The sequence below is a fragment of the Pagrus pagrus genome (assembly GCF_965226575.1).
Source record: "Pagrus pagrus genome assembly, contig: HAP1_SCAFFOLD_512, whole genome shotgun sequence".
Taxonomy (NCBI): Eukaryota; Metazoa; Chordata; class Actinopteri; order Spariformes; family Sparidae; genus Pagrus; species Pagrus pagrus.
Genome location: NW_028174955.1, coordinates 5,001 through 18,297, shown reverse-complemented (window position 1 = coordinate 18,297; position 13,297 = coordinate 5,001). Strand labels below are relative to the sequence as shown.

At 38.6% G+C, this 13,297-nt stretch overlaps 1 protein-coding gene across 1 annotated transcript; it reads left to right on the top strand.

The window, feature by feature from the left end:
- Positions 1-63: 63 nt before the first annotated feature.
- LOC311254170 (uncharacterized protein) lies at positions 64-1,810 on the top strand (the record flags this gene model as incomplete). The annotated part of the gene is made up of 5 exons (XM_084384567.1): positions 64-135; positions 327-416; positions 979-1,275; positions 1,373-1,536; positions 1,694-1,810. Coding segments are annotated over 5 exons (740 nt in total), but the record flags the coding sequence as incomplete, so codon positions are not given.
- Positions 1,811-13,297: the final 11,487 nt, after the last annotated feature.

Genomic DNA, 13,297 nt, shown 5'->3' with positions numbered 1-13,297 from the left:
AATCTGGAAGTGAAGTTCAGTTTAGTCTCAATAACGTTTGTGATTGAACTTTGTTTCTTTCAGAGGAAAGTGAGGAAGAAGCTGATTATGTTAACTCAGCAGAATGCACAGTGGATAAAACAGCCGCCACTTCAGGTGAATTATGAACACAATACATTTCACAAATGTGATATTGTTCAGCAGGAGATTTATTTACAGATTATGATGTTTGATCAAATGTGGCAGTGACGAAGGTTTTGAAGGTGACTGTCTGAAAGCTGATAATCCATTTGAAATGTTAAATCAAGTTGTTGAGGAGCTTCAACTGGATTCCTTTTTTCTTTCAGACCAGAAGTTTGGCTCCTTCACTCGCTCTTTTTCAGCAGTGGCAGGGTGTTGGGTGATACTGATCGTCATCATGGCCCTTCGTATCCACTGTGAGTACTTTCTATGTGAATGTTGGTTCAGATCAAATCTTCTTTTCTTCTTCGCTTGTTGTTGTCAGTTTTTTTTTAAAGGAGAGGTTCACATTTTTTCAAGCCATGTTTTAAAACAATAATGCCCAAGAGATGTTGAACTCAGTGGGACTTCCTGGTAGAAATGTCATTGTACACGCACAACGAGAATCCAGGCTGTTAGAGAAATCGAGTTAATCATCTTAAGTTACAAAATTCTTTAACACAGAAACACATCGTACACATTGTACAACAAAGACAGTGACTTAAGATAAGAACCACTTAATTTGACAAACTTGGTTCACTGAATCCTCATATTAGCAAAGTTTTGAATGTATTTTGCATGATAAGACTGTGTCTAACATGTCCTACAATAAAAGAAGATTATTAGAAAACAGACTCATTTTCATAAGACTATTGTTTTAAGATAGATTTGAGATTTACTAACTTCTTCTTTAATGTCTTTTATTATAATATAAAACATTTAATTGTGTTTCTTTCAAATGTTTTGTATAAATAGATCTTCCACTCTCTGTCACTGTAGTTACTTTGGTCATTTCTGAAAACAACGCCAAGCTGACTGCAGGAAACCAGGAACTGACGAACATCTTCCACAAACTGAACTCAGCTGTCAACGATCTGACAGTCCAGTTCGACAACCTGAATAAATCCTATACTGCCTTAGAGAGTAACAACACGGACCTGACTGCAGAAAACCGGACACAGAAGCAGGAGCTGGAGACACAGAGAAAAAACTTTACCGAGATGAGAGAGTGGAATGAGCTCAACGTCAGTCGAGCTCAGTGGAGCATTGATCAATACTGCCCCATAGATGGAGGTGGTACGTACAGAACACATGAATTACTTCCAAAAATAACCAATAACAATAATATCATAATGAAGTAATGCCTTTTATTGGTTGGTTTCTGTTGTTTCAGTAAGAAAATGCAACTCTTGTCAGGCGGGCTGGTTACACAACGACTCCAGCTGCTACGCGGTTAGTAATGCTTTGCCTAATCATCAGTTAACCTGGGATGAAGCTCAAGCACACTGCAAAGGAAGAATTTCAGAATTGGCTGTTATGAATAATGCAACGGAGAAGGTATTCATGATTATAAGGACAATAATATAAATAATGACATTTTAATTACAGCCTAAATGAAATATATTTTCTGTAAGTCTAAAAACAGTTTGTCATTTACAGTGTGTTTTCTTAACTTGAGTATTTAAATATATAATAACTGTCTCTCTGGTGTCAGGAATACATCAAGGACAACAGCTATGCAGGATCAGGAATCAATGGATACTGGATTGGCCTGAGAGTCGTAGATGGGAAGTGGGCGTGGGTCGACGGAAGTAATCTGACTGAAATGTAAGACACACATTCTTAAACATTTTGAATCATGAACTCTATCAGCCTCGATCTAAACATCATGATCTTCCCTCAGCTCCTGGATGCAACAGGCGCCTCCTACTGAAGGTCACTGTGCCATTTCTTTCCCAAACGACATCCCAAACAACGGACTGGAATCAGTGAGCTGCAGCAACAGGAACGCATGGATCTGTGAAAAGAAGTCTTTGTCTCTCACACCACTGCAGTAAAAAGGTGACCAGATACTAAAGACTAATTACAGTTAAGAGAATATCAGCTGGTTTGTACATATCAAATGTGTGCATGTGCTCCATGTGTGAACGCCTTTCTTCTGCTTTATTAGAAATGTAGTGATTAAACATTTTATGTCAGTATGTAGTGATATATTAATGAATGGGACCAAAAATGTGTTTACTGTGTAACAATTGAAATTCTTACTGCTGATTGTCCAACAGGGGGCGCCGCATCACTTTTTCTCAGCAGACTGACCCCAGAGCTGTTTTCTCATGCATTTGTATTCTAATGGAAAAATTATTAATATGCAAAGATGACAGTTAAGTGATATCTGTGTGTCTAGAAGCACATTTCTGGTTGTCTATTATGATGAATAAAAAATGCTGCCGCACATTCCTGTTACTGTCTGTTTCTTATGTATTGATTGTTGTCACACTGTGTGTTTTACAAAGAGGAACTTCATGTTTTTCTTTGTGATGTCTTTATCTTGTTCTGTTTTATCAATAGGAACTGACAGAAGCTGGTGAAATGTCAGTGTGATACTGTAAGACAGACCGTTCGTTGTTCCATATTTTATCATGGTTGGGAGTAGTTCATATTTATAGAAGACAAAGGAAATCAAAATATAAGCTATCATACATAAGTAACATAAGATACATGGTTGATAAATCAAATTAAATTATAATTTATAATGTATGTATGTATGTATGTATGTATGTATGTGTGTGTGTGTGTGTGTGTATTTATGTATATGTGTATGTATGTATGTGTGCATGTACAGACCCTTTCCAAAAAATTTGAATATCATGGAAAAGTTTATTTATTTCCATAATTCCATTCAAACAGTTAAACTTTCATAGATTATAGATTCAGGGCCCACAATTTAAACGATTTCAAGTATTTATTTGTTTATTTGTACATAATTTGGGCTTCCAGCTCATAAAACCCACGAAAACAGGAATTCAAAAAATTAGAATACTGTGAAGAAATCAGCATTTACTTCTCAGTTTTTGCAGAAAAAAAGAAAGAAATTAGGATCACATCAAATCAATGAAAAGATGGTACTTGATATGTCAATCTTCAATACTTGGTTGGGAATCCCTTTGCCTTAATCACTGCCTCGATGCGCCGTGGCATTGAGGCCATCAGCCTGTGGCATTGCCTGGGAGTTATGGCAGCACAGATTTCCTTGATGCTTGCTGTCAGCTCTTCTTTGTTTTTGGGTCTGGTGCCCCTCATTTTCCTCTTGATAATACCCCATAGATTCTCAACGGGGTTTAGGTCCGGCGAGTTGGCTGGCCAGTCAAGCACTGTGATGGCACGGGCATCAAACCAGGTTTTGGTGCTTCTGGCGGTATGGGCAGGGGCCAGGTCCTGCTGGAAGATGAAATCTGCATCTCCATACAGATCCTCAGCAGAAGGAATCATGAAGTCCTCTAAAACATTCTGGTAGACTGCTACGTTGACCTTGGATTTAAGAAAGTGGAGTTTACCAACACCTGCACCGGACATTGCACCCCAAATCATGACTGACTGTGGATATTTCACACTTCCTCCAAACCCTTGGACCTTGATTCCCAAATGAAAGGCACACTTTACTTTCATCGGAAAAGAGGACCTTGGACCACTGGCCAACAGTCCAGTCCTTCTTCTCCTTGGCCCAGTTGAGACGCTTCCTACGTTGGCTCAGGCTCAGGAGTGACCAGAGGAACCAGACCATTGTAGCCCATCTCCCAGATGCGTCTGAATGTGGTGGTTTTTGAAGCTGTGACTCCAACAGCTTTGGTTTGTCAGGGATCTGTTCTGTTCTGTTCCATACAACCTGTCGGGGTTTTTTTCTCCATAACAACCTCCGAACTATACATTATCCCTTACACGTACGACATCTCATCTTGTGAGGCCACAGTTGTTCTTGACCTTCGATTTTTTCTCCCACATTACCGATTAAAATGTTCACCTGTGGAATGTTCCAAACAGGTGTTTTTTGGAGCATCCCACAACTTTCCCAGTCTTTTGTTGCTGCTGTCCCAACATGTTTGAAAGATATGAAAAGAAGATGAAGAAGAAGATCTTTGAAAGAAGATGAAGATTGAAAATATCTGCAAGCTTTCAACAAGTGAGAATGAAAAACTTTGTCTCATCCTGTTCAAAGATGTCACAACTTCCTGAACAAAGAAATTCTGGTGCCCGGTTTAGAAATAGCTTTTATCTCTCTCTTGTCACAACACTGTGCTTATGCTCCTCTTAGGTTTACACACAAAGCCGCCTGGTTAGTGTTAGAAAAACATGGTTTGTTTTAAAAATACCTGAGTAATGAGTCGTAATCATAATGCAAGCCAAGTTCAGCATCAGAGTTTTATTAATGAGGCCTGGTTTTCAGTGTGTCCTTCCGTGTTTGAAGCTCAACCGATCGGTAACACACAAAGTCATCATCAGCCTTGTAGCTGTGGGCCACTAGACTTCACAAGAATTTCATAATTAACTACTCGGTTGATAAAACAACCGCAAAAACAGAAGTAAGATCAAGACCTTCACAGTGAACCAGACGCGCTCCAAACATCAGTAACGGTTCAGACCTTGACACTTACCTTGAAGCCCTCATTTAGGACTGCAGCGTTCAAGATGAACAGAAAACCAACAGCAGCAACTGGTATTTAAACAATTCTACTGTTTATATGTTTGCTTTGTCTGCTATGTCTTAATGCACCAGTTACTAACATAAAAAACATAAGTGTTGCAGTGTAGAGATGTGACAGATATATAGTTTATAGTTTTATCTTGTGATGTTTGACAGCACCTGAGCACCACAGGGTTTAAAAATGTCCAAATTTTTAAATCCAGTCTTTTGTATTGAAATTTTTCCTCTCTGCTCGACACATTTAGAAGAGAAATATTGTATGTTTCATGTATTTTTTTCATTTTATAATTTTGTATCGTCTCTCCAGAGTGCTCAACATGTTGAGACTGAATCTGGAAGTGAAGTTCAGTTTAGTCTCATTAACGTTTGTGATTGATCTTTGTTTCTTTCAGAGGAAATTGAGGAAGAAGCTGATTATGTTAACTCAGCAGAATGCGCAGTGAATAAAACAGTCGCCACTTCAGGTGAATTATGAACACAATACATTTCACAAATGTGATATTGTTCAGCAGGAGATTTATTCATTATGTTTGATCAAATGTGGCAGTGACGAAGGTTTTGAAGGTGACTGTCTGAAAGCTGATAATCCATTTGAAATGTTAAATCAAGTTGTTGAGGAGCTTCAACTGGATTCCTTTTTTTCTTTCAGACCAGAAGTTTGGCTCCTTCACTCGCTCTTTTTCAGCAGTGGCAGGGTGTTGGGTGATACTGATCGTCATCATGGCCCTTCGTATCCACTGTGAGTACTTTCTATGTGAATGTTGGTTCAGATCAAATCTTCTTTTCTTCTTCACTTGTTGTTGTCAGTCTTTTTTTAAAGGAGAGGTTCACATTTTTTTCAAGTCTGTCTTAAAACAATAATGCCCAAGAGATGTTGAACTCAGTGGGACTTCCTGGTACAAATGTCATTTTACACGTACAATGAGACTCAGAGGGCCGTACCAGGCTACAAGAAGAAATAAATATAAAATACACATATGAAATATAACCATGAGTAAGAGTTGCAAATAGCATAATTTTAAACAGGAAGTAGCTTAGGTCAGAGGAACACCAAGGCGCTGCCATCCTTCCCCATCATAGAGGCATTAAAAAAAACTTCCTCCCTTTCATACTGGAGTGAATCATCTTAAGTTACAACATTCTTTAACACGATAACACATCGAGGACATTTTGTACAACAAAGACAGTGACTTCAGAACAAAACCACTTGATTTGACAAACTTGGTTCACTGAATCCTGATATGAGCAAAGTTTCTATCTTTTCTATCTAGTTGTTTTTCTATCAAATGTTTTATATAAATGAACCTGAGAAAAAGTCTTCAATACCAACATCTTCCACTCTCTGTCACTGTAGTTACTTCGGTCATTTCTGAAAACAACGCCAAGCTGACTGCAGAAAACCTGGAACTGAAGACAAATAATCAGCAGATGGAGACACAGATGAAAATCTTGACTGATACGTTAGAAGACATGAAGACAGAGAGTAATAAGCTCAACATCAGTCGAGCTCAGTGGAGCATTGATCGATACTGCCCCAGAGAGGGACGTGGTACGTACAGAACACATGAATTATTTCCAAAAATAACCAATAACAATAATATCATAATGAAGTAATGCCTTTTATTGGTTGGTTTCTGTTTTTTCAGTGAGAAAGTGTAACTCTTGTCAGGTGGGCTGGTTACACAACGAGTCCAGCTGCTACGCGGTTCTTAACGCTCCAAGTAACAAACAGTTATCCTGGGATGAAGCTCAAGCAAACTGCAAAGGAAGAATTTCAGAATTGGCTGTTATAAATAATGCAGCGGAGAAGGTAATCATGATTATAAGGACATTTTAATTACAGCCTAAACAAAAAATATTTTCTGTAAGTCTAAACAGTTTGTCATTTACAGTGTGTTTTCTTAACTTGAGTATTTAAATATATAATAACTGTCTCTCTGGTGTCAGAAATACATCAAGGACAAAAGTTATGTTGGAGTCAATGGATACTGGATTGGCCTGAGAGTCGTAGATGGGAAGTGGGCGTGGCTCGACGGAAGAAATCTGACTGAAACGTAAGACACACATTCTTAAACATTTTGAATCATGAACTCTATCAGCCTCGATCTAAACATCATGATCTTCCCTCAGCTCCTGGATACAACCAGCAACTGCTACTGAAGGTCACTGTGCCATTTCTTTCCCAAAAAACAACAAAAAAGGACTGGAATCAGTGAACTGCAGCAACAAGAACGCATGGATCTGTGAAAAGAAGTCTTTGTCTCTCACACCACTGCAGTAAAACTTGAGAAAGTTACCAGATTATGGTGCAGTGGTTAGCGCTGTTGCTTCAAGTCAAGAAGGTCCTGCGTTGAAGACCCGGCGGGCAGGGCATTTCTGTGCGGACTTTGAATTTGGATGCTGTGAATGTGAGTGTGAATAGTTGTTTGTCTCAATATGTCAGCCCTGTGATTAACTGGTGATGTATCCAGGGTGTCGCTGCCACTTGCCCAATGTCAGCTGGGATCAGCTCCAGCCCCTGTGACCCTGTAAAGGAAAAGCATTTTAAGGATAATGAATGAATGCATTTTAAATGTGTGTGTGTTCTTCTACTTTCATCAAGATGCAGCTAGGACATGTTTTATGTCGGCATAAAGTGATTGGTAACGCTATAACTGTGTATTTGTATCGTGATGTGAAGGATATTAAAGCTGAAGGTTGGTAGTCTAAGAAGCATATTTTGTCTCACATGTATTATTTGTTTTAGAAAAAGATGTGGCTGTTGCAGGCCTCTAATGATTGGTTTCCGAATGCTAACATGCTAACTTGACAGGGGTGAGTACTTACAAACGCCATGTTAGTTGTTTAGGTTCATTACGATAATGCTATATGTTTTCTTACATGTGAATGAAACATGTGATAGTTGGAAATGGTTAGCGATGACAACCATGCTCACAGCCTCTTGAGCCTGTCATTCAGCAGCTAATCCAGTTAGCACAAAGCACACATCCACAGCAAAAAGAAGTAGCGACCAGGTTGGCTAGCCTTTTCAGACTGAGGTACATTCATGACGACTATTTTGCTTGAGTTTATATGACTGTGCCTTTCAATATAGTTGTTTATTTATGTATTTATTTGACAAAAAAGGCTAACAGAGCTTGTTGAACTTAGTGAACTAACTGCAAACTAGCGCTCAGATACACAGCCGCTGAGCCTGTTGCTCAGCAGCTAACCCAGTTAGCACAAAACACACAGCCCCTGAACCAGAGAAAAGAGCTCTGGCTTGTTTGCATGTCTTTAAACCAATCACAATCATCTTGGGTGGCACTAAACCCATGATGCAGCGACTGTGAGCCTGCAAAATTGGTGTCTGGAGAAACTTGGTTTGCACATGGGGAAGTGATCCCTGGCAATAAAATGGCTAAATCGCTGCAAAAGAAAAGGTAACAGCTGCTAGCTTGTTTACATCGCTCTGTGCCGTTAGCAACCAGCTTATTTTAGCGTCACTTTCTTTGTGAGCTTGGAGGTTGTTGGGGATTTTAGAAACAGTACATGCAGATAACAGGAGGAAGGGGGAAACAGGTGCCCAATAACTGCTTTCATACCAACGGTGTACATCTGACTACTAGCAGGAACAGACTTGTTCAGTGGCTAACCCAGCTAGCACAAAGAACACACGTACACCAGCAAAACAGCCGAAACCAAAGTACCTAAATCTGAAAGCTCCATTGATTGACTGATGATATGATCGTGGCATTCAGCGGAGTTTGTTTCTGTTTGTATATATTGCACTTTAAAAGCTAAGAGAACTTGTTGAATGTAGCAAACTAGCCGCTAACACAGCCAGAACTGTACAGGGCTGTTGGTGCCGCCCGGTGGTGCACCTTCGTGTGTTTTGGAGAAGTGGCTCTGTTTGGAGGGAGGCCTGAAGGGAGGCCGTGGGTTTTCTCCAGTTGCTTACTTTCAAATGTAGCTTGCTCCTGCTGGTTTCTCAAAGCTAACCATCCCTAGCTTTAACATGTAGAGGTGAATGTTTTGTTTTATTTCTGTACCTGGCAATTAATTCCTCGTTTAGTCCATTATATATAATAGAAATGCTGCCACACATTCTTGTTTTTGTCGTTTTTCTTACATATTACAAAGACGGTTTTATCTGTTAAACCACTGCAGTGAAACTTCAGAAGGCTCCTGGATGCTCTGTGAAGATGAATGAAGTAGTTTGGGTGATTCAAACATGTCTGTTATTCATTGTTTTTATTGCTGTGGTGTTATTCTTCTCTTTTACCATGATTGTTCATCAATTCAGAGATGTTTGCTAGTTATTGTTTTTATTGATCTATTTGCTATTATTTGAGCTTGATAATTTCTTCTTTGTTATTACCGTGGTTACAACCATATATGTTTCATCTAGCCCATTTGAATGTGAATTCAGGGCATCGCTGTAAAAAAGCTTAATGTTCAGCTAATATTCCATGAAAAAACAATGGCTGATGATGATGATGATGATGATGATGATGATTGCAGTTCTTCTACTTCCCAATTTGTTTTTGTCAAAAATGACTTTAATTTTTTTATAGAAAAAGTCAAAACAATCATTTATGTCAAGTGAATTAATCCTCAAAGCTGTTTGTGTGTCCGTGTGTTTGTCACTGAACAAACAGACACTCAGATGTCATTTATTTATAGATTTTGGATTATATGTTCTGACCATAGGTGACATCAGCATTTAAAAGGATACAGTGAGAGGCCTTAAGTTGCACTAAAGTGATAATTATAACCAAATCTGGATGTGTTTTTCTTCTGCTTTGTCAGAGATGCAGTGTGAAGAACTTATGTATCAGCAGATTGATGAAAGGGTCCAACAAAAGTACTCAACGTCTCTTATTTCTTATTGTCTTATTATTTCTATTGTAACATTTAAGATGGTTGTTGCTGATTGGTCAGCAGGGGGCGCTGCATCACCTGTTCATAACAGAATGATCCCAAAGCTGTTAAAGCATTTGTGTTCTGATGTAAAGAAGATTAACATGAATAAGTTAGTTAAGTCGTATCTGTCTATCTTCAAGCAAATTCCTGTTGTGTTTAATAAAAGTGCTGCCACACATTCTTGTAATTGTCTTTTTCTTTTAACCCTGATTCCAAAAATGTTGAGACGCTGTCAATAAAAACAGAATGCAATCATTTACAAAGGAGCTGTGTGTACAGACAGCAGTTTTACAGGAGTGCTCCTGAGCCCATGTAGTAACATCCTTCATACAATCTTGTGTTTCACAAAGTGGTGAACCTCGCCCCATCCTTGCTCGTGAACAGCTGAGCCTTTCGATGATGTCACATACTGTCACCTGTTACCAACGAACCTGTTCACCTGTGGAATGTTCCAAACAGGTGTTTTTGGTGAGAATGAAAAACTTTGTTCAGGATGTTTTGACCTCTTTGAACAGGATGAGACGAAGAAATTCTGGGGCCATGTTTAGAAATGTTGAATTTTTTTCATTTCTCTCGTCACAACACTGTGCTTATGCTCCATGCTACATGGTTTGTTTGAAAATACCTGAGTAATGAGTCGTAATCATAATGCAAGCCAAGTTCAGCATCAGAGTTTTATTAATGAGGCCTGGTTTTCAGTGTGTCCTTCCGTGTTTGAAGCTCAACCGATCGGCAACACACAAAGTCATCATCAGCCTTGTAGCTGTGGGCAGTGAGTCTCAGTTGTTAGGGAAGTGTCACTGCATGTCTGACGAGAATGTTTTCTTTGTGGTGTCTCTCTTTTTTTGGTGTGGTCAAGAAAGAACTGAGAGAACTGTGAAATGTCACTGTGAGAATCTGGTGCATGTTTTATCACAGCTTACATCTGTGATACAAGCTGTGCCACAGCAGCACGACAGACAGGAACTATAAGAGCAACGACACATGTTGAACTTCATTATTAATGAACTATAAATCAATTAATACATGCAACACAACACAACCATTTCCCTGTTTGCAGCCTAACCTAAACACCACATCTGGCTGAAGCTCCCGCATCATCAGCTGCTACATTTTATGCTCAGATTAAACAGTTAATACATTTCTGTATGATGTCAATCAGGATTTTTATGACATCAAGAATACATGCTCATGATGTGAAATGAATTAAAAAGCATCCCAATGAAACAGTTTGCAGTGTGTGTATTAACATGTATGTGTTTTAAGCTACTTGAATCTGTGCATGTCTGACTTTCATACCCCAGTGTTAATGTCATAGCAACACACAGTACGTGACACTGTGCGGACAGTAATTCACACTTCTAGACTTCCCTTGACATAATTAACTACTAGGATGAAAAAACAACCGCAGAAACAGAAGTAAGGTCAAGACCTTCACAGTGAACCAGACTCGCTCCAAACATCAGTAACAGTTCAGACTTTGACACTTACCTTGAAGCCCTCATTTAGGACTGCAGCATTCAAGATGAACAGAAAACCAACAGCAGCAACTGGTATTTAAACAATTCTACTGTTTATGTGTTTGCTTTGTCTGCTATGTCTTAATGCACCAGTTACTAACATAAAAAACATAAGTGTTGCAGTGTAGAGATGTTACAGATATATAGTTTATAGTTTTATCTTCTGATGTTTGACAGCACCTGAGCACCACAGGGTTTAAAAATGTCCAAATGTTTAAATCCAGTCTTTTGAATTGACATTTTTTCTGCTCGACACATTTCAAACAAAAATATTGTATTTGTTTCATATCAAATGTTGTATCATCTCTCCAGAGTGCTCAACATGTTGAGACTGAATCTGGAAGTTCAGTTTAGTCTCATTAACATTTGTGATTGAACTTTGTTTCTTTCAGAGGAAATTGAGGAAGAAGCTGATTATGTTAACTCAGCAGTATGCACAGTGGATAAAACAGCCGCCACTTCAGGTGAATTATGAACACAATACATTTCACAAATGTGATATTGTGCAGCATGAGATGTATTTATTATGTTTGATCAAATGTGGCAGTGACGAAGGTTTTGAAGGTGACTGTCTGAAAGCTGATAATCCATTTGAAATGTTAAATCAAGTTGTTGAGGAGCTTCAACTGGATTCCTTTTTTTCTTTCAGACCAGAAGTTTGGCTCCTTCACTCGCTCTTTTTCAGCAGTGGCAGGGTGTTGGGTGATACTGATCGTCATCATGGCCCTTCGTATCCACTGTGAGTACTTTTCTATGTGAATGTTGGTTCAGATCAAATCTTCTTTTCTTCTTCGCTTGTTGTTGTCAGTCTTTTTTTAAAGGATAGGTTCACATTTTTTTCAAGTCTGTCTTAAAACAATAATGCCCAAGAGATCTTGATCTCAGTGGGACTTCCTGGTACAAATGTCATTTTACACGTACAACGAGACTCAGAGGGCCGTACCAGGCTACAAGAAGAAATAAATATAAAATACATATATGAAATATAACCATGAGTAAGAGTTGCAAATAGCATAATTTTAAACAGGAAGTAGCTTATGTCAGAGGAACACCAAGGCGCTGCCATCCTTCCCCATCATAGAGGCATTAAAAAAAACTTCCTCCTGTTCAAACTGGAGTGAATCATCTTAAGTTACAAAATTCTTTAACACAAAAACACATGGAGGACATTTTGTACAACAAAGACAGTGACTTCAGATGAAAACCACTTGATTTGACAAACTTGGTTCACTGAATCCTGATATGAGCAAAGTTTCTAACTTATTTTGCACTGTCATCTGTGTCCAACATGTCCAACAGTTATTTTCGTAGGACTATTGTTTTAAGATAGATTTGAGAATTACTAACCTTCTTCGATGTCTTTTATTATAATATAAAACATTTAATTGTGTTTTTCTATCAAATGTTTTATATAAATGAACCTGAGAAAAAGTCTTCAATACCAACATCTTCCACTCTCTGTCACTGTAGTTACTTCGGTCATTTCTGAAAACAACGCCAAGCTGACTGCAGGAAACCAGGAACTGACGAACATCGTCCACAAACTGAACTCAGCTGTCAACGATCTGACAGTCCAGTTCGACAACCTGAATAAATCCTATACTGCCTTAGAGAGTAACAACACAGACCTGACTGCAGAAAACCAGGAACTGAAGAAACAAAACCAGGAGCTGGAGACACAGAGAAAAAACTTGACTGAGACGTTACAAGACATAAAGACAGAGAGCATTAAGCTCAACGTCAGTCGAGCTCAGTGGAGCATTGATCAATACTGCCCCATAGATGGAGGCGGTACGTACAGAACACATGAATTATTTCCAAAAATAACCAATAACAATAATGTCATAATGAAGTAATGCCTTTTATTGGTTGGTTTCTGTTTTTTCAGTGAGAAACTGTAGCTCTTGTCAGAGTGGCTGGTATCACTACGAGTCCAGCTGCTACGCGGTTCATAACGCTGAAACTGCTGATCAGAAAACCTGGGATGAAGCTCAAGCAGACTGCACAGGAAGATTTTCAGAATTGGCTGTTATGAATAATGCAACGGAGAAGGTATTCATGATTATAAGGACAATAATATAAATAATGACATTTTAATTACAGCCTAAATGAAATATATTTTCTGTAAGTCTAAAAACAGTTTGTCATTTACAGTGTGTTTTCTTAACTTGAGTATTTAAATATATAATAAGTG